General features: G+C 38.6%; 1 protein-coding gene across 2 annotated transcripts in view; it reads left to right on the top strand.

The window, feature by feature from the left end:
- The window catches only part of LOC126359882 (flavin reductase (NADPH)), a 64,031-nt gene that overhangs the window by 39,425 nt on the left and 6,013 nt on the right, over nucleotides 1–18,593 (top strand). For both annotated transcript variants that reach the window (XM_050007663.1, XM_050007665.1), the window contains exon 4: nucleotides 6,003–6,134. In XM_050007663.1, the coding sequence (XP_049863620.1) occupies nucleotides 6,003–6,134 (132 nt within the window). The remainder of the gene's footprint in view (nucleotides 1–6,002; nucleotides 6,135–18,593) is intronic.

Genomic DNA, 18,593 nt, shown 5'->3' with positions numbered 1-18,593 from the left:
TCATAAACATTTTTAACTTCTTAGAAAGTCACCGTGAGATGATTTCAGTGTGTCACATACACTGCCTAACCAAAAGTATTTGGATACTCCAATACAATACAGAATTGACTACTAGATGTCACAACAGCTGAACCCATCAGTATAACAAGTGGTGGGGAATATTATGTTGTCAGCAGAGAATGATTAACAATGGAATGGGTCAGTCAGGAGAGCTCTGTGACTCAAATTTCAACTAGTCATTGGATGTCACCTGAGTAACAGATCCACCAAGAACATTTCAGCCCTTCTAAAGCTGCCATGTCGAATATTGGAGATGTAACTGCAAAGTGGAAACACAAAGGAACAACTACAGCTAAACCAAGCCAAGGCTGACCTCATGTATTGACAGAAAGGGACTGTTGAGCATTGTGGAGGGTGGCTGTAAAAACTCACATGAAATCAGCTGAAGGAATTACTCCAAAGTACTGCCAGAGTTCAGCTAGCACAATGACTGTGTGTAGGGAGCTAAAAAGAATGGAGTACAGTGTTTGAGCAGCTCCTCTGAAGCTACTCATTTCTGTAGGTGATGCCAGGTCAGGCTTGAGGTGGTGTAAACAGCAATGCCCCCGGACAGTGGACCACTGCAGTAGAGTGATGTGGTGTGATGAATCACACTATATCTTGTGGCAGTCCGATGGAAGGGTTTGGCCTTGGTGAATGCCTGGAGAACATGCCTTGCAATTGCGTGTATTGTGTGGAGGAAGTGATTTTATGGAATGGTGGTGTTTTTTTCTGGTTATGGTATAGCCCCCTTATTGCACTCAATGGAAGGATATGAGAACATTTTACAGCTGTGTGTACTGTATACAGTAGAGGGACATTTCAGAGATGATGACTGACTGTAGCAGCAAGACAGTTCCCCCTATCTGTGAGACAATGTTTTGAGGGCAGTAACGTTACTGAAATGGACTGGCCTTCCCAGAGTCCCAAACTTAAACCAATGGAAGACCTTTGGATTAGTTAGAATGCTGACTTTGCTCCAGACCCCAGAATCCTACCTTCTATGTTATTGGTACTTGAGAAATAATGGACTGCCATTGCTCCACAGACCTTCACACACCCCATTGCAAGTATCCCTAGCAGAATTCCAGCAGTCATAAAGATGAAGGATGAACACACCGTATATTAATGTCCAGTAATAAGTGTATGAATACCTTTGATCAGGTAGTGTACATATTCAAACAATCTCAATATGACACTCTAAGGAGTCAAAACCAGTTATGACATATGATAGTATTTGTGTGACCCAAGGTGAGAAAAATACAATAAAAGAGTTTTGTTTTTGTAATACTTTTTTAATTGTGCTAAAATGACAGTAGTCCAAATGGAAAAAACACACAATGTGTGTTGCAAAAGTAGTTACCTTAACTGCTTCAGCTATCTGAGTACATCTCCCGTTTGACTCTGGACTCGCATTCGGGAGGATGATGGTTCAGTCCCGTCTCCAGCCATCCTGATTTAGGTTTTCCGTGATTTCCCTAAATCGTTTTAGGCAAATGCCGGGATGGTTCCTTTGAAAGGGCACGGCCGATTTCCTTCCCAATCCTTCCCTAACCCGAGTTTGCGCTCCGTCTCTAATGACCTCGTTGTCGACGGGACGTTAAACACTAACCACCACCACCGTTTGACTCAAATCTCCATATGCTGCACAGTACAGAGTAGTGTGGACATTGCGTACCTATATAATGTATGCATCTGACAGAATAGCCATCTTTCAGTGTAGGTGCACAACAGTGTCTGACCCCTTGTGGGAATACAGTAGGGCAGTGAGCGTAGAGGAATAATGGACATGGCATATAGAGTTTTGGATCGGATATCCAAAGTGGTTAAGGCGAGAGCTCACATAAAGAGAGAAATCTGGGTTTGAATACTGGCCTTGCATGAATTTTCATCTGTTGCCACTGAGTTACCTAAATGCCCCAATCCACCAAAAGTCAGAAATTTCTCTCATCTTGTATACACATAAGGCTGTGGATCAGCGCAATTGGAAAACTGAAAGTAAAGGTAGTCACGTAAGATTTCACTAGCACTGAACAGAAACTTACAATGAGTTCACTAGTGCAGTTGCCCGTAGATCTAAGCGTACAATTTCAATCGGATTCTAGAAAGAACGGGTTTGTAGTCTTCTTTGAACAGTTTATAGATAGAATTTGAAGTATCAATGTTCAGACACATGAAATTGGTGCAGATGAATGTGAGAATCATGTTCAGTTTTTCAAAGTGCACCAGAGAGCATTAGACACATTCGTTCATTGCTTGTGGAAGCATCTGTTAGTTTTATGACAACACTAAGGCAACTGAATGATAATCCAAGAGAGGAATTTTTATTTTCAACGTGATGACTGTGAGTCATTAAATGATTATGCATAAGAATATGATTCCTGCTAGGTCCACCAAAACACTGATTGAAAAATAACTTTATAGTAGTTGCAATATATCATAAAAGAAAAATCAGGCTATATCAAACAACAGAAAATCCAGGATAGAATAATCACAGCATTATGAAAAGGTTACATTGCTACACAGCAGTCTGGCCTCAGCAGCCAGAGACAGAGGTCATGCATGTGTGTGCCGCATTTGTGTAAATGTTGTCTGATTCGCAAGAAAGACTTTTGGCTGAAAGTTTAGTTGTTTAATGGTCTCTTTGTTGCGCCTATCTGTGACTCAACATCTCCACCATGTGGTGAGTAGCAATCAGGCATTTTTGTGATATTGTGATAAATCAGGCTATTTATGACAAGGGACTGCATACCTCACTAAAGTTGTTTCACGCAAATGAAAGGTAGCAGTTAATACTGACACTGTATAAGGTGTGAGGATTAAATGTTGGTAAACTGCACAACCATGAAGGGATTTAGGCCAACCCAAGTCTACAGCTAGGATGGGGATGGTTTCAAGCAAGGAAATGTTATGTCAGAGTACTCAGATTTGATTTCTTAGCCAATAACAAGACTGGGTTATTTGTAGCTTATAGATTGATTTGATTAGTTCATAGTAACTGTAACTGAAGAGAAAATTGATTTAAAGAGCTAGTATGCTTGGAAACTCAGCACATTGAACTGTGTGTACAATGTGGCATTGATATCAACACCTATTAGCTGTTCAACAAATTATTATAATATTATTATTATTATTATTAATTATTTTAACTGAGTAACAGAGAAGTTTTTATTTCCAAGTCTATTGTAAATATTTACTGTGTTTATTACACTTGGGGCCAATCTGTTTGTTTGCTTACTCTTTGGTAACATTTCATTCTTTATTTCAGGTAAGCAAAGTAGCCCTCTGTCTGATCTGGTAAATCGACAAATTATTTTCATTTGTCTTATTCTGTTCCTCGTAGAGAAGAAAACAGAAGCAGTTAAGATGTAATAAAATGTCAGCAGAAATGACTTTTTTTAACTCTGGATACTGTACTTAAGTTATAAAGACCCCTCAAAACATAAAATTGGCAGCTATGATTAAAGTAAACAGTGAATTATGGAAGTATGATGGTCTGTTTCGGAAGTTTAATTATCTAGGAAAATGTAGGGAGTAAAAATTGTAGAGGGGAACCAAGACATCACTACTCCTTACAGGCTCAGCTGGTTGCAGATCACAGAGTTTGAGACTTGCACAGGATACACTTGATTGGAGAGTTTTAGTCAGACTGATCTTCAGAGTTAACAACAACAATGCTTGTCCAAAGAAGCAATCATTCATTGGGTTTTATGGTTCTCTGAAAAGGGTTTCAGAATCCAACAAGCCCAGAACCTAATTATTTCGGCATGATTTCATGCAAGAAATCCTTGGAAAGTTGTCTCACAAATGAGATATTGTGAAATTTGACTTTTTGTCAATTTTATGCATCAGTTGTTTGCTAACCACAGATGGCCAGTTGCTTCTGTTATTTCAACAAACATTTCTACTTTCACTTTAAACAAACAACACACTTGACACACGCTTTCGCTCATCAGATTTAGTCAGTGTATGGCTCAAATTTCTCAATGAATTTCAGCAGTTCTGATTTTTTTTGCCACTAAATATTATCATAGAACATATGTCACACTTGGTGGTATTTTCACTTGCAGCACTTATTTTGACCGAGCGAGGTCGCGCAGTGGTTAGCACACTGGACTCGCATTCGGGAGGACGACGGTTCAATCCCGCGTCCAGCCATCCTGATTTTGGTTTTCCGTGATTTTCCTAAATCACTCCAGACAAATGCCAGGATGTTTCCTTTGAAAGGGCATGGCCGACTTCCTTCCCCATCCTTCCCTGATCCAATGAGACCGATGACCTCGCTGTTTGGTCTCTTTCCCCAAACAACCCAACCCAACTGATTTTGAATGGCTTCTGTAAGCAGACAAGAAGCAATATGGTTTTCTTGCTGTCATAGTTCTATGCACACTGATTTATTGGATGATTCAATGTTGTGACTTCTCCATTCCTCCCACTACTACATGAAAACTGAGGTTATTTTCTGAATAGCTATTGTAGGTTGAATCAGTGCCTTGTTTCTTGAAGTCAGTAAGTACAAATTTTGTTTCAGTGAAGTCAAAATATGTGAATCCCACACAAATTGTGAGTAATATAATTGATCTGAATATAATTTTGATAATGACATGCAAATGTCTCAGTGTACTGTATCTACGTCTAAAGCCAGCTTGTCCCTTTATCTGATAAAACCAATGTTTTTGGATGGTTGATGATAATTTTAGTTATTACTTTGTAAATTGTGGAGAGTGCGCTGATGGATCTATAATTAATCTCCTCCTGTTCCTCTTCTTCTGAAGGAAAATAATTACAGCATTTTCAGAAATTGGCTTCTGTTACAAACATTCTATAAGTTGTTTTTGCAAGCTAATTTTGTAAAACTTTACCATTGTATTTAACCAATTCCATAGTTTCCCAGCACCTTCCCTTTCATTAAACCTTGAATGGGTTGTTACACCTCACCACGCCTCATCACTTTCATAATTATCTGATGGTGTTTGTGATTACCTCTTGAAATATGGAAGCATTTAAAGAACTCATGGAATACTTAACCCAAGTTTCTGTTTTGTTTTCTTCTACTTTTATTGTTTTCAGTTGTTTTTATTATCAATTTTTCATTGTACCGTATCATATCCTCAAGGTCCTAAACTGAATCTTCTGAAAAGAACCAACGCTCAGAAACAAAAATTTCAGAATTTATCGGCAATATAGGCAATGAGCAATACAAGCAAGGTACCTGTTTGCAAAGTGTTTGCGTTCCATAACAGCTCCTTGCTGCATTGATGTCAATGTTGATGCCGATGCACCTGCCTCAAAGAACTACCGAATGATGGAATTTTCACTGTTTACAGGCCATGATTGGTTGTTGAAGACCAAGCATTAATATTTACAGGAGCTGTTAGACATGTTTTTATTGTATGAAACAGCAGGATATAGTGCCTAGAAAGCTGAACAGATGTACAGATAAAAGTTTTTCTTCTTTGGTACTGAAAATAGTTTATTGTTATGCAAACAAACTTAAGAGGTCCTGGGTGTTCAAGACACAAAGAACTGATACAGGTTCTCCACAAAGAATTACTTTCACAGGAGAATGTTGGGAGACTGTTTTGGATCACGATGGAACAAATTAACCAATAATCACTTGTGGTCTTTTTTTTAAAAAAAAAATTACACATGTTGAAGAATGCCGTTGGAAAAATTATTACACAGCTGAGCATAAGGAAAATGTCCAGTCAGAGGGCTCAAATGTCTTTAAACTCATAGTTATCATCTTTCAATGGATTATATTGTAATGTATGCTCTGAGACGGGAATTGGTCACCTTGAACAGGTGCTGTGATCTCAGATTCTTGCTAAAAGATGCAATTTGTTTAAGTCAATGCAATACTAAATTTTTGCTACCTCACGTGTGCAGTAATTCTTTCCATTAACTGAGATCATATATTTTATTGTAATGTACACTTAATAAACTATTTATGTTTATTACAGCATTTTTGTTTTATGAGCCAGAAAAAGTGCCAGCAATCTTCCATGCATTAAATGCTGATCACCAAAGAATGTATGATGTTCTGAAGGAGAGTAGTCTGAAGTGGATTGCAGTTCTGCCACCTCACTTTACAGGTATTGAGTCTCTCTCTCTCTCTCTCTCTCTCTCTCTTTCTCTTTCTCTTTCTCTTTCTATTATGTGCATGTTTTATTTGTGGGCATTGTGTACTGTTTGCAGCTAAAGATATTTTCTTTGTTTGCAATAACAATACTGTTGAAAAGCCGTAGTGTATATAGAACCTTACAAAATTAAACAGTTGAGGAAGAGGGCTTAATGTTAGCAGATTGGTTTACTTGTAGCAAATTATGTGGGAGTGGCTCAGTTTTGTAAAGAATTCATATCAGTAGATGGATTGTTACTTTCTGTTCATTGACTTTGCTTGTATGAGAAAACTTTATAGAAGACAAAATCCTCCAATATTAAACAATTTAACTTACTGTGGAAATAAGAGTGAGATATGGACTAGTGTCCATATCTTCATGCACATTTTTAAATTATGAGCTGGTGTTTGTTCCCCCTCACAGAATTATTTCTATCAATATTAACTGCATTCTCCAACCTTGCTTATTCTACTCTTGGACACTGCATTTCCAGAGCTGTAGACTGCTTCTGAGGAGTAGGGAAATCATCTACATCTACATCATTACTCTGCAATTCACAATTAAATGCCTGGCAGAGGGTTCATTGAACCATCTTCAAACTATTTCTCTACCCTTCCAGTCTCAAACAGTGCACAGGAAAAATGAACACTTAAAATATTTCTGTGTGAGCACTGATTTATTTTATTATAATGATCATTTCTAACTATGTAGATGGGTGCCAACAAAATATTTTCACGCACTGAGGAGAAAGTTGGTGACTGAAATTTCATGTGAACATTCTGTTGCAGCGAAAAAGTCTTTGTTTTAATTATTACCACCCCAATCCACATGTCTGACCAGTGGCTAATGCAAAACTAGCTCCTTTTCTTTGAACTTTTTTGATGTCTTTCGTCAGTCCTAACTGATGCAGATCCCACACCTCACTGCGGTACTCCAGAAGAGGGCAGACAAGTGCATTGCAACCAATTTCTTTAGTAGGACTGTTGCATTTTCTAAGTTTTCTGCCAGTAAATTACAGCCTTTAGTTTGCTTTTCCCTACAACATTGTCTATGTCATTGTTCCAGTTTAAACTATTTGTATTTGTTCTTCTGACTATTTAGTTGAATTTATTGCCTTTATTTGTGTGATTTATCATATAATGGAAATTTAACAGATTCATTTTAGTATTCATGTGGATGCATTCATACTTCCCATTTTTTAGAGACAACTGCCAATTTTTCACCATATATCTTGCCTAAATCATTTTGCAATGATTTTGATCATCTGATGACTTTGCAAGACAGTAAATGACAGCATCATCTGCAAACAATTTAAGGGAGCTGCTCAGATTGTCGCCTAAATTGTTTGTGTAGATCAGGAAGAGCAAAGGGCTTATAAAACTTACTTGGCGAATACCAGATATTACTTCTGCTTTACTTGATGACTTCTCATTATTTAGTACAATCTGTGATGTATCTGATAGGAAATTATGACTCCATTCGTACAGTTGAGACAATACTCCATAGGCATGCAATTTGATTGGAAGTAAGAATGGTGTCAATAGCTTTCTGGAAATCTTTTTATTGAATCAATTTGACATTCCTTGTCGATAGCACAATTACTTTGTAAGAGTAAAGAGACAATTGTATTTCACAAGAATGATATTTCCTGAATCCGTGTTCGCTATGTGTCAATAAATCATTTCATTTGAGGCAATTCATAATGTTGGAACATAATATGTGTTCTAAAATCCTGCTTAGGGATGTGGGCTGGGCATATTACTGAAGAATGATTATTGATAGCAAAATTGTTATTGAGTGTATTAAATAGCTGGCATGATAAATGTATTCTTAAATATTAAACTGCTCAAGGAACAGGAATTGTTCGACTCCAATATTAGTCAATTTCTAGAGAATTAGCTATTCATGGAATCAGAGCTGGTACATGACACATCTGGCATCCGCAATTAAAATCATTATGGATAAACTTTTTTAAGTCCAGTTATTCTCAGTAAATATCAATGCTATTGCTATTATTGCAATTAGTAGATGAAATGTTGAATGAGAAACTACCATCCCCTTCACTGCAATCTCCAGAAGAAAACTCAGTCTATTTAAATTCAGAGCTAGAAATGAATTTGGTATCTCTTCTATCCACCTTACTCAGGTTAGAGAGGGCTTGGCTGATTATAGGGACAAACAAGGAATTTGATCCAGGCAATTTGTGTGGGAAGGAGTGGGTCCTCACCCTCAGGGAGATAAAAATCATTGTGTAAATCCTTTGGTGTGGTGGTGAGGTTTAAGAGGAACTATTGAATTGGCAGAAGTTGTCATAAGAATTCTGGGTGCACCTGTTACATTTGCTGCTACAGTGTGTCCCTTCAGCACTTTTGGATGAATCCACATTAAAAAAAGAAACAGGCTCACATCAGAGAGAGCTGCAAAACTAACCTACCTCTCCTATAAGAAGGTGATAAATAGTGATGGAACATGACCTAAGTCTGTTGATCCCAAGGAAAAACTCATACTGAACATTCCAAGAAAAGCAAAATGGAAAGGAACCCAGTAGTCAGCAGGGAATCAGATTCAGGAGAATCTGATGCAGAGTCGGTCGGAACTTCATTATTCTTCTTTAACTTATTAAGGTTGAGAAACTGAATGAGAATATTTTAAAAAAATTTTATGTTTGCACAGTATAAGTAAAAATACTACCTACGGGCTAGCTACTTAATATAAACAGCACTTTATTTCAAAAATTACTTTTAAACTTGTGTGGGTATTTTTTTAAAATTATGTACTACCTCAAGAATCCACCTCATTAAAGATGTAAAAAAGTTATTTTTACAGTCCAGTTTATTTCCCTCAATAACTTTCCCCTACCTTTTAGTAACTCTGCTTAGTGGCACTGTCATCAGTAACATCTTCATTGTTATCACGCAGTAAAGGTACTGATTGCATCCCACCAGAATTAAATATTGCAAAATACATACCACATACCACAAACCACAAAGGTAATGTTTGTTTCCCCTGCTTCTGAGTTATTTCAATCGTACAAAAACTGCCATAGACAAGAATTACAGAAGTGTGTGTATCTATATATTGTAGTGTATTATTCCGGTATCTGAAGCCATAAATTCCTTTGGGTGCAGGAGTTTGTGTCTACGTAATTTGTAATATCACGTTTAATGTCCTAATTATTTTGACTGGGGTGTATGTCTTAGACAGAAAACCCACTGACAGGACCAACTGTGTGCAACTAGTCTCAAGTTCTAAATCATGTAACCATTTTAACCACTGTAGCCTGTCAGTTTTCTTCCTTTAATGCACAAAGCATATAAATTACATTACTGGCCAGTTTTGACCTAGGGGAATCATCGGATGTGTGATCTTGTTGATACGTGGGTCACATTTAAAAATGTTTGTTTCCTGTTACAAGAGGACAAAGATTTTTAAATGTGGCACACACATCACCAATATCATACATTTGATAATGGCCTAAGGGTGAAACTGACCAGTAATGTAATTTATGTGCTTGATGCATTAAATAAATAAAACTGACAGCCTGTGGTGGTCAAAATGGTTCTATCATTTAGGCAGTACGCTGAGGCTGTGGACCCACACATGAAGAAATTATTGGTTTCAGGTTATTGCACACGACAATTAATTGCTCTCCATTATATAGCGCATAATCTAAAGGTGCAATGTAGCTGTCAGTGTGTGTGCAGCCAAATTCACAAGAATAATGCACACATTATAAATCTGCTGCTAAAATATATATATAAAAAAGTGAATATAAGTAAGAGAAAGCTGCTGTGGCCTAATCGCATAAGAAGCGCCAAACAAAACATAGTTTTTGAAAGTGTGCTTTTGGAGAAGTCTATTAACACAGAATTGTTCCCAATGGAGGTAGAATTTGGTTACCATTGTAGACTGCACTATCAAAGAAAACTGTGGCAGATATTAACAAAAAAAATTGTTGAAAGATGTAGTTGAAAAATTAAAGATGACTTAACAGGAATATTGAGGGCATAAAGATTTTTTTTCCAGAAATGCATGTACTTGGGTTTATGAATTTACTGTAGTTTTATTGTTTTGTTGTCATGGAACCCAGCTTTCTCAGTAAGGAAACTGAGCAAAGATACCTTGGTAAGATGGTGGACACTTTGCATTTCTGGCATGATCTTGTTATTTATTGGATAGAATTTTGTAAGGCACCAAGAAACTGTGCCAAAGCCTATAGTTAAGAATAATCTTTTTGGGACTCAAGTGGACACTTTGCATTTCTGGCATGATCTTGTTATTTATTGGATAGAATTTTGTAAGGCACCAAGAAACTGTGCCAAAGCCTATAGTTAAGAATAATCTTTTTGGGACTCAAATTATTGTCAAAATGTGAACACAACTAGTGATTTGCAAGAGGAAAAGCTTTGTTCACGAACAGACACATATGGCAGTGGTAAAAAATTGGTTGTAGGTGTTGGACAGATATCTGCTTTTTGCAGTTTCTTAAAGTTGTAAATGGCAAAATTTTGAAAATAGCAATATCATTTTACATCCAATTGACGTCCTTGCTATCCCTAATTTAGATAATTGAAAACTATATGTTGTTATTGTAACACAGAGATCTACTGTAAGTCAATTTTGTGATTCTTTTATGTTTCCCCCTCAACAGTCTCTATACAGTTAAGCAACTGTATGCACTTGCCAGAAGTTTATGTAATGATCTCTGATTCTTCACTTGTAGGCAGTCGCGTCGCTATAGAGCTAACAGTAGTCCTCCAAAGTTCATAGCACAGGCTTCAATTACCAAACCCACATCCCTAAACTACACTACTGGCCTTTAAAATTGCTACACCACAAAGATGACATGCTACAGATGTGAAATTTAACCAACGGGAAGAAGATTCTGTGATATGCAAATGATTAGCTTTTCAGAGCATTCACACAAGGTTCGCGCCAGTGGTAACACCTACAACTTGCTGACATAAGGAATGTTTCCAACTGATTTCTCATACAGAAATCACAGTTGATCGGCATTGCCTGGTGAAACATTGTTGTGATGCCTCGTGTAAAGAGGAGAAATGCGTACCATCACGTTTCCGACTTTGATAAAAGTCGGGTTGTAGCCTATCGCGATTGCGGTTTATCGTATCGCGACATTGCTGCTTGCGTTGGTCAATCCAATTACTGTTAGCAGAATATGGAATCGGTGGGTTCAGGAGGGTAATACGGAACGCCGTGCTGGATCCCAACGGCCTCGTATCACTAGCAGTCGAGATGACAGGCATCTTATCCGCATGGCCGTTACGGATCGTGCAGCCATGTCTCGATCCCTGATTCAACAGATGGGGACGTTTGCAAGACAACAACCATATGCACAGGCAGTTCGACGATGAAATCCAGGTTCTGTTTACAGCATCATGATGGTCGTATACGTGTTTGGCGACATCGCGGTGAACGCACATTGGAAGCATGTATTCGTCATCGCAATACTGGCGTATTACCCGGCGTGATGGTATGGGGTGCCATTGGTTACATGTCTCAGTCACCTCTTGTTCGCACTGACGGCACTTTGAACTGTGGACGACCCATGGCTCTACCCTTCATTCGATCCTTGCAAAACCCTACATTTCAGCAGGATAAGGCACAACCACATGTTGCAGGTCCTGTACAGGCCTTTCTGGATACAGAAAATGTTCGACTGCTGCCCTGGCCAGCACATTCTCTAGATCTCTCACCAATTGAAAATGTCTGGTCAATGGTGGCCGAGCAACTGGCTCGTCACAATACGCCCGTCACTACTCTTGATGAACTGTGGAATTGTGTTGAAGCTGCATGGGCAGCTTTACCTGTACACACCATCCAAGCTCTGTTTGACTCAATGCCCAGGTGTATCAAGGCTGTTATTACGGCCAGAGGTGGTTGTTCTGCGTACTGATTTCTCAGGATCTATGCACCCAAATTGCGCGTGAAAATGTAATCACATGTCAATTCTAGTATAATATATTTGTCCAATGAATACCCATTTATCATCTGCATTTCTTCTTCGTGTAGCAATTTTAATGGTCAGTAGTATACATACACGGCAGTAATAAATGCTGTGGTTATTTTCATATCTACAATTGTAAAAGAAGTGGAAAAGCTTCATATAATGAAGAAAGTAGTGCAGAGGTTCCAAGAAACTACCTTACATGTTTTTGAATAACTTCTCTTACTTAGTGATGCTATACTTCCAATATTGAGTGTATTACTAAGACAACAGCAATAAAAACACCGGCATCTCAGCTACCAAAAACATATTATTATTACATAGAGGTGAAAATTAATAATAATAGTAGTAGTAGTAGTAGTAATAATAATAATAATAATAATAATAATAATAATAATAATAATATTAATAATAATTATTATTATTATGAGAAATATTTCATATCTTAAAATCTAGCTTTCACTAAAGAGAAGAAAGACCCTGTACTGTATAAACAATGCCAAGATAGTAATGATTTAAGTGATTCAGCATCATCATCCTAAAATGGTTTTCTTTGGTTAGTGGTGTGGGTCTTCAGCACAAGACTACCAGTTACAAAATGTCCGTTCCCAGTTCTTCAGAAATAAATGCATCAGTTTAAAGTCTAACAAGAAGACTCCAGACAGGAATATCAACAATGTAGAAAGAGACATATTACTACTTACTGTAAATATAACATGCTAAATTGCAGACAGCTGGAGTTGACCGTCATTTGTGCGTGAAGTGTGCTTGCTTGAGTGAATGTATATTGTGTTTTTCTCTTTTTCCGATGAAGGCTGTGCCCAAAAGTTGATGTGTAAGTGTGTTTTAATTGCGCCTTTCTTCAACTTAGTGTGTTATCTTTACAGTAAGTAGCAATCTGTCTTTTCCTGCATTCTCAGTTTAAAGTCTAAATTGACTGAAGGCAGTTGTTCTTCATGTGGCATTGTTGAGGAACATTTACTCCTAAAAATATTGTTGTGTAGGGAAGCAGCCTCCTCACGTCATATAGAATTCGTATGCTTTCCATTGTATGCCAGCCTAGTCCGCTGTAACTAGCTATAGCATTATGAATGTTGCACAAAACTTTAAAAGTAAAGTAAATAATCTGAAAAGTTAATAGCATCTCAGGAATGATGCTAAAATGATAATGTGTTAAGTTTCAGTTTAGTAACTTTAACAGTTTTCGTAATTTGGATGTTTTACATAAAAATCATTGGTGCAACAGGAAGGAGCTAGGAACTTCAAAATTTATATTTGGATTCCTTTTTCATTATAATTTAATGGAAACAAGCATGCTGGATCTCACAATGTAATATTTTGGTTGAAATTCATGATTTTCTGTTTTTGTGTCCTAAAAGTACAGAAGCAAGATAGATTATGTAAATGATTAGATAAAGCTAGGATGTTTAGATTTAGGTAGAATGGAGATACGCTGTAATAACAAAGATGTGAGAAGTTTCCAAAAGGTAGCTATAAAACTATAGCTGTAGCGTCTCTCCAAAGGGCAAGTTCAGAGCTCATCTATTGTGTGCAGTGCAACTAAAGTAATTCTCTCGCCAAAAGTATTTAACCTGACCACATCAGAATTTTATTACAGATGCTTACCTGTGTGCTGATAGCACAATTAAATTGTGCGCTTCATTGGCCTTCAGCGAACGAAGCAAGTAATTATTTAGTAACTTGAAGTGGTGCTTTACTAGCCCTACTGGTTAGTTAGGAAGGCAAATGTTGTCGGCTGCGCCTTCGATGGTCCGCACTACAGCTATATAAATAAGAGTCAGGCCCCAGTTCTCTTCTAGATTCATATCAGCGCGCACTGTTTTGGAAGCTGTGTTGCGTTTCTGCAGTTGCCAGGAACAGCTTTGGATGATGTGTTACGTACAGTGTTAATTGCGGAACGACTCCAGTGATTTATTCTCAGTTTGCGCATGTCGTATTTTCACGTGTTGCCACAGGACAGATCTTCTATCATTACTAGCATGGTGTTTGATGAATATTAACATCTAATTTTGGCAAGCATTCACTTTGAACATTTACATCAATAACGGTTATTGAACAGTTTCGTTATCTAGGGATAATAGGATCCGCACAATAGACTCTGAACAGCTCTGATAGTACAATGACTAATAGTAGCTTAGCTTGGTGAAACATTACGCTTTATCGTTTTCGGAATATAGCGAAAATTGTTATAGTAAACTGCATTTTCTATGAATCCTAGACATCATCCTAAATCTTCAGCGTAATGAACTTCAATGATCAATAACTTTATTTCTCCATCAGAGTGGGCACAGTGAACTTCAATTACAGGCATCACGTTTTTGCTAATCACTTTCTGGTTGCCCACATTGTAGTTAGAGAGTTTGTGTTGAGAACGGCAACAATAGAAATAAATTTGCACCTGCTGCCTCGCAGTTGGTTATGCATAATTTATTATTCTAATCAGGAATATGTTTAGTGTTAGGGAACCTTTAGATGTAAATAAAATGTGTTCTGTTAATAAAGGAAAAATAAATGAGACATCTAAAGAAACTTTATCTTAAGAAGATGTGTTTAGAAAACAATGACAGCAAGTGAGATGAATATTTTCCCACTCCAGAGATGATTGTTAAATTTAAGATTGACAAGAAGAGACTGGAGAGAGTTATGAGCTGCAGTGTTCCTGAACAGTCTTCATAAACATACCACTATGAATGAGCAAACAAATAGACATGCAGTGGAGGTATCTCTCCATTCATAAATGTCCAGAAAGTCACATATGTCGTAGCAAGGCATATCTTAGGAGGAAAAAAAACTTTTTCACCATTATTTCTTCTTACTAACATTATACCACTGAAATGTCTCAAAGAGTATTGGAAAAATGAAGACACCTTTTGTCACGAAAATAAGAGGAAGTTTACGCCTGTTTCGCCTTATTTAAGATGCATTCATTTTACCTCTGAAAGTAAGTAATATGTAAATAACCGTTATTAGAAGAAACAATGGTGCTGTGGTATGAACTTTCGAAACTCAGTTAATACATCACATATAAAATTCCATAAATATGGATTCAAGCTGCCAATGCTCACCGAGCTTGGTACTAAAATTTTACATATATCAGGGTGCGAAATGTGTACTTAGTTTGCTGAAAAAGTTTTTCTGAATTCATTTCAAGAAAATCTCAGTAATAATCAGTTTACCTCAGTGATTAGTACAGTGGTATTGAATTGTTTTTAAATTGCTGGAAAACATATTGAACAGGAGCTTAGATAACAGAGAGAAGACAATCCAAAATCTGTGAAGAGTGCTAAACTAAAACAAGAGCAAAGTAAATCTGTGGTTTGTAGTGTGATTCACGTGGAAAATAACACCACAAACACAAAGGTATAGTGTATAGGACCACCAAATTTCAAAATGAAATGGTCATTCTTGGGAATAAAATGGAAGGTGAAATATAAAGCCTAAAGGTATAATAGCCTAAAGCATGTCTACCATTGATTATCATATTACTCTTATAAATGGAAAACCATATGTTTCTGCTGTAGTGCCGTCACTATTTTTTGAGGCATTAGTGTGGAGAATAGCAGCTCAGCCACAATACTTGAAGAAGCCATAAGCAACCAGCAGGCACCAAGGCATCAGCGGGATTTAGAAGGAGAGCTGTTTATGTATTGCAAGATGGGCCAGTCAAGCAGCAAAGTCCTGTCGATGCAGCAAAAAAGGGGCACTTTGCACGATGGGCCAAGCTGTTTCTGCACTGTTGAGACATGGATTTCTTATTCCGTACATGCCTCTAAACTGTACATCTCATAACAAGTTTTTTAGCCTGTATAAATAACTGTTAATTCTAGTAGAAATATTCGCAGTCTGACAAACCCCTACTACGATGAAACGACTACGCCAGGTGTTGGAGCGATGGGGGTCAGCAAACTGGACCTCTGACACTACCATTCCATCTTCGAGCACTAAGTTCACCTTCCTAGATTTGCTCTCCATCTACTAGTTGGCTGCCACCCGGCACATTCCATCAGTGGTCAAACTCCTGACCTGAAGGGCAGCAGATCGTGACCAGGGCAGTGAAGTTGTCTGCCCTCCTAGGTTGGTGTGCGCATCCTGGCACCATGTGCATACACCCATGGGGGTGAATTCCACTCCTGGAGGCTATCGTTTCCTGCAAAAATTCCAGCAGACTTCAGTACTGCTGGTACCTTCTGCCTGCAGCCATCCACGCATAACTGAGACACACGCCGCAGAGCAGGTTTCTGGGCATCAGCATTCCTGGGCACATATGTGACAGTCTCCTTCCCGGCCAACATCTGGCCACTGCAGTGCACCATGAATTATTCACTCCATGTGCTAAAAGGGGTGTGGCCACTGCGCCACAGCACTATGAATGTAGTAGCACAAAGTTCAATAAAATGTTTAACTGCTACCAGTTGTCTGCACCCTTGCCACAACCCATTGCAATAACCCAACCCTGTGAGAAAGTGGCTCTTCACTCTGGGCCAATTTAATTGGAGACATAAAAGGCATCTCCAGTGCCTACAAATGCCATCTATGGATGAAGAAAGTGACTCGACGACACAGGATTGCAGTTTTGTTAACATGCGGCGGGGTGAGTGCAGTCATTTTTTTTTTATTTTTCTGTTTGACTGATAGTATCATGGAGAATCAATATGGCGGGCAGTCACAGTCAGTTTTCTGAGGATGTGTAAACAACATTGTTAGTTTTGCTACATGTGGTATCACGAGCAAGGATGTTATGGTCAGTACCACGGGAACTGCCGAAAGACCATAATGCTGGTGCATGCATAAGTGTTTCGGAGCACACTGTTCATCGTACATTGCCCAACATGGAGCTCTGCAGCAGACCACACCTATGTGTCCACATGTTGACCCAATGACAACATCAGTTATAATTGCAGTGGGCACAGGACCATCAGGATTCGACTGTTGACCAATGGAAATGTGTTGGCTCATCACATGAATCACATTCTTGCTACACTAAGTTGATGGTTGTCTCCACAAATGCCATCATCAAGGTGAACAGCGGCTCAAAACGTGTGGGGCACCACGGACAGAGGCTGGTGGGAGCAGATTATGCTCTGGGAGACATTCTCCTATACTTACCTGCGAACTGTGGTATAACCAACCAAAGACACGTTGACAGCTGTGAACCACCTGCATCCCTTGATGCTTGATGTCTTCCCTGACGGCGACGTCATCTTTCAGCAGTATAATTGTCCATGTCGCGGAGCCATAATTGTGCTGCAGTGGTTTGAGGAGCATGATAGTGAACTCACGTTGAGGTTTCGGCGACCAAGTTTGTATGGTGTAAATCCTGTGGAACCCATCTGGGTTGCTATCGGGCAACCTCACTGCGTACTCACACCAGTGTCTTTTTATAAGCAGATTACATGACTTCTGCATAGACATCTAATGCCACATACCTCCACAAACCCATCAACAAACCTTTGGATCCCTGATACGCAGAATCACTGATGTATTTCATTCCAAAGACGAACAAACAAGCTATTAAGAAGGTGGCCCCAAATGTTTTGGCTCATCAGCATAGATATGATGTAAGCCAGCAACGTAAAGATTTCTGAGGGGCTAGGGAGGAGGAAACAGCTTGTTGCAATTCTCTGGAATATGAGGAAGATTTGCAGAAGAGCTTAGAGAAAGCAAGGATTAAAGTACGAAGGAAAAGAGGGGAAAGAGAATGTGCAAAGGGGTGGGAGCATGACTGTGTCTAGTTTATCTGCTCTTGAAATGTCCAACTACCATTGATGCAATTAAACTTTTCAACCCTGTGAGGAATAGAATGTAATTGGATGATGTGTGAGACAGTCTCATGAATAGGAAAATTAAGATAATTTATGAAGAGAGTACTGACATTGTGCAAATTCCTGTGAGTTTACGCAATGCACAGAGTACTAACATTGTTGATGTTAAGGGGAATAATGTAGAAGTAGCTGCTTCAATATCATGTGGACTTGCACAATCTCAAGTAGTTGTAGTGCCAGACGAAGTAAGTAGGTGCTTTGTGTGTGTGTGTGTGTGTGTGTGTGTGTGTGTGTGTGTGTGTGGAGGAACACGAGTGATTCAAGTGCTGAAGTATCTACCACATTGGTTGATAATGGGTGTTAGATGATGATGATGATGATGATGGTGGTGGTGGTGGTGGTGGTGGTGGTGATATAGAGATTGGGGAATGCACAGGAAGCTGTGATGCTAATAGTTGCAGATGTGGAAAAACAGTGAAGATGCACATATTTCTGAGGGACACAGATTTGTCACCATCTACGTTGGCTTTACCACCTCAGAAGCTGGGTGAGCATAGGAAAAGGCAGAGGAGATGGGTTCTTAAAGGTTGTGACCGGGCTGGCAGGGTGGAATTGTTTTATGAATGTATGTCTGAAGCTTGGAGTGTTACATTAGCATGAGCGCTAGGTCCCAGTCTTGCA

The sequence above is a fragment of the Schistocerca gregaria genome, chromosome 1, assembly GCF_023897955.1.
Source record: "Schistocerca gregaria isolate iqSchGreg1 chromosome 1, iqSchGreg1.2, whole genome shotgun sequence".
Classification (NCBI taxonomy): Eukaryota; Metazoa; Arthropoda; class Insecta; order Orthoptera; family Acrididae; genus Schistocerca; species Schistocerca gregaria.
This window is presented reverse-complemented; position numbering and strand designations above follow the sequence as displayed.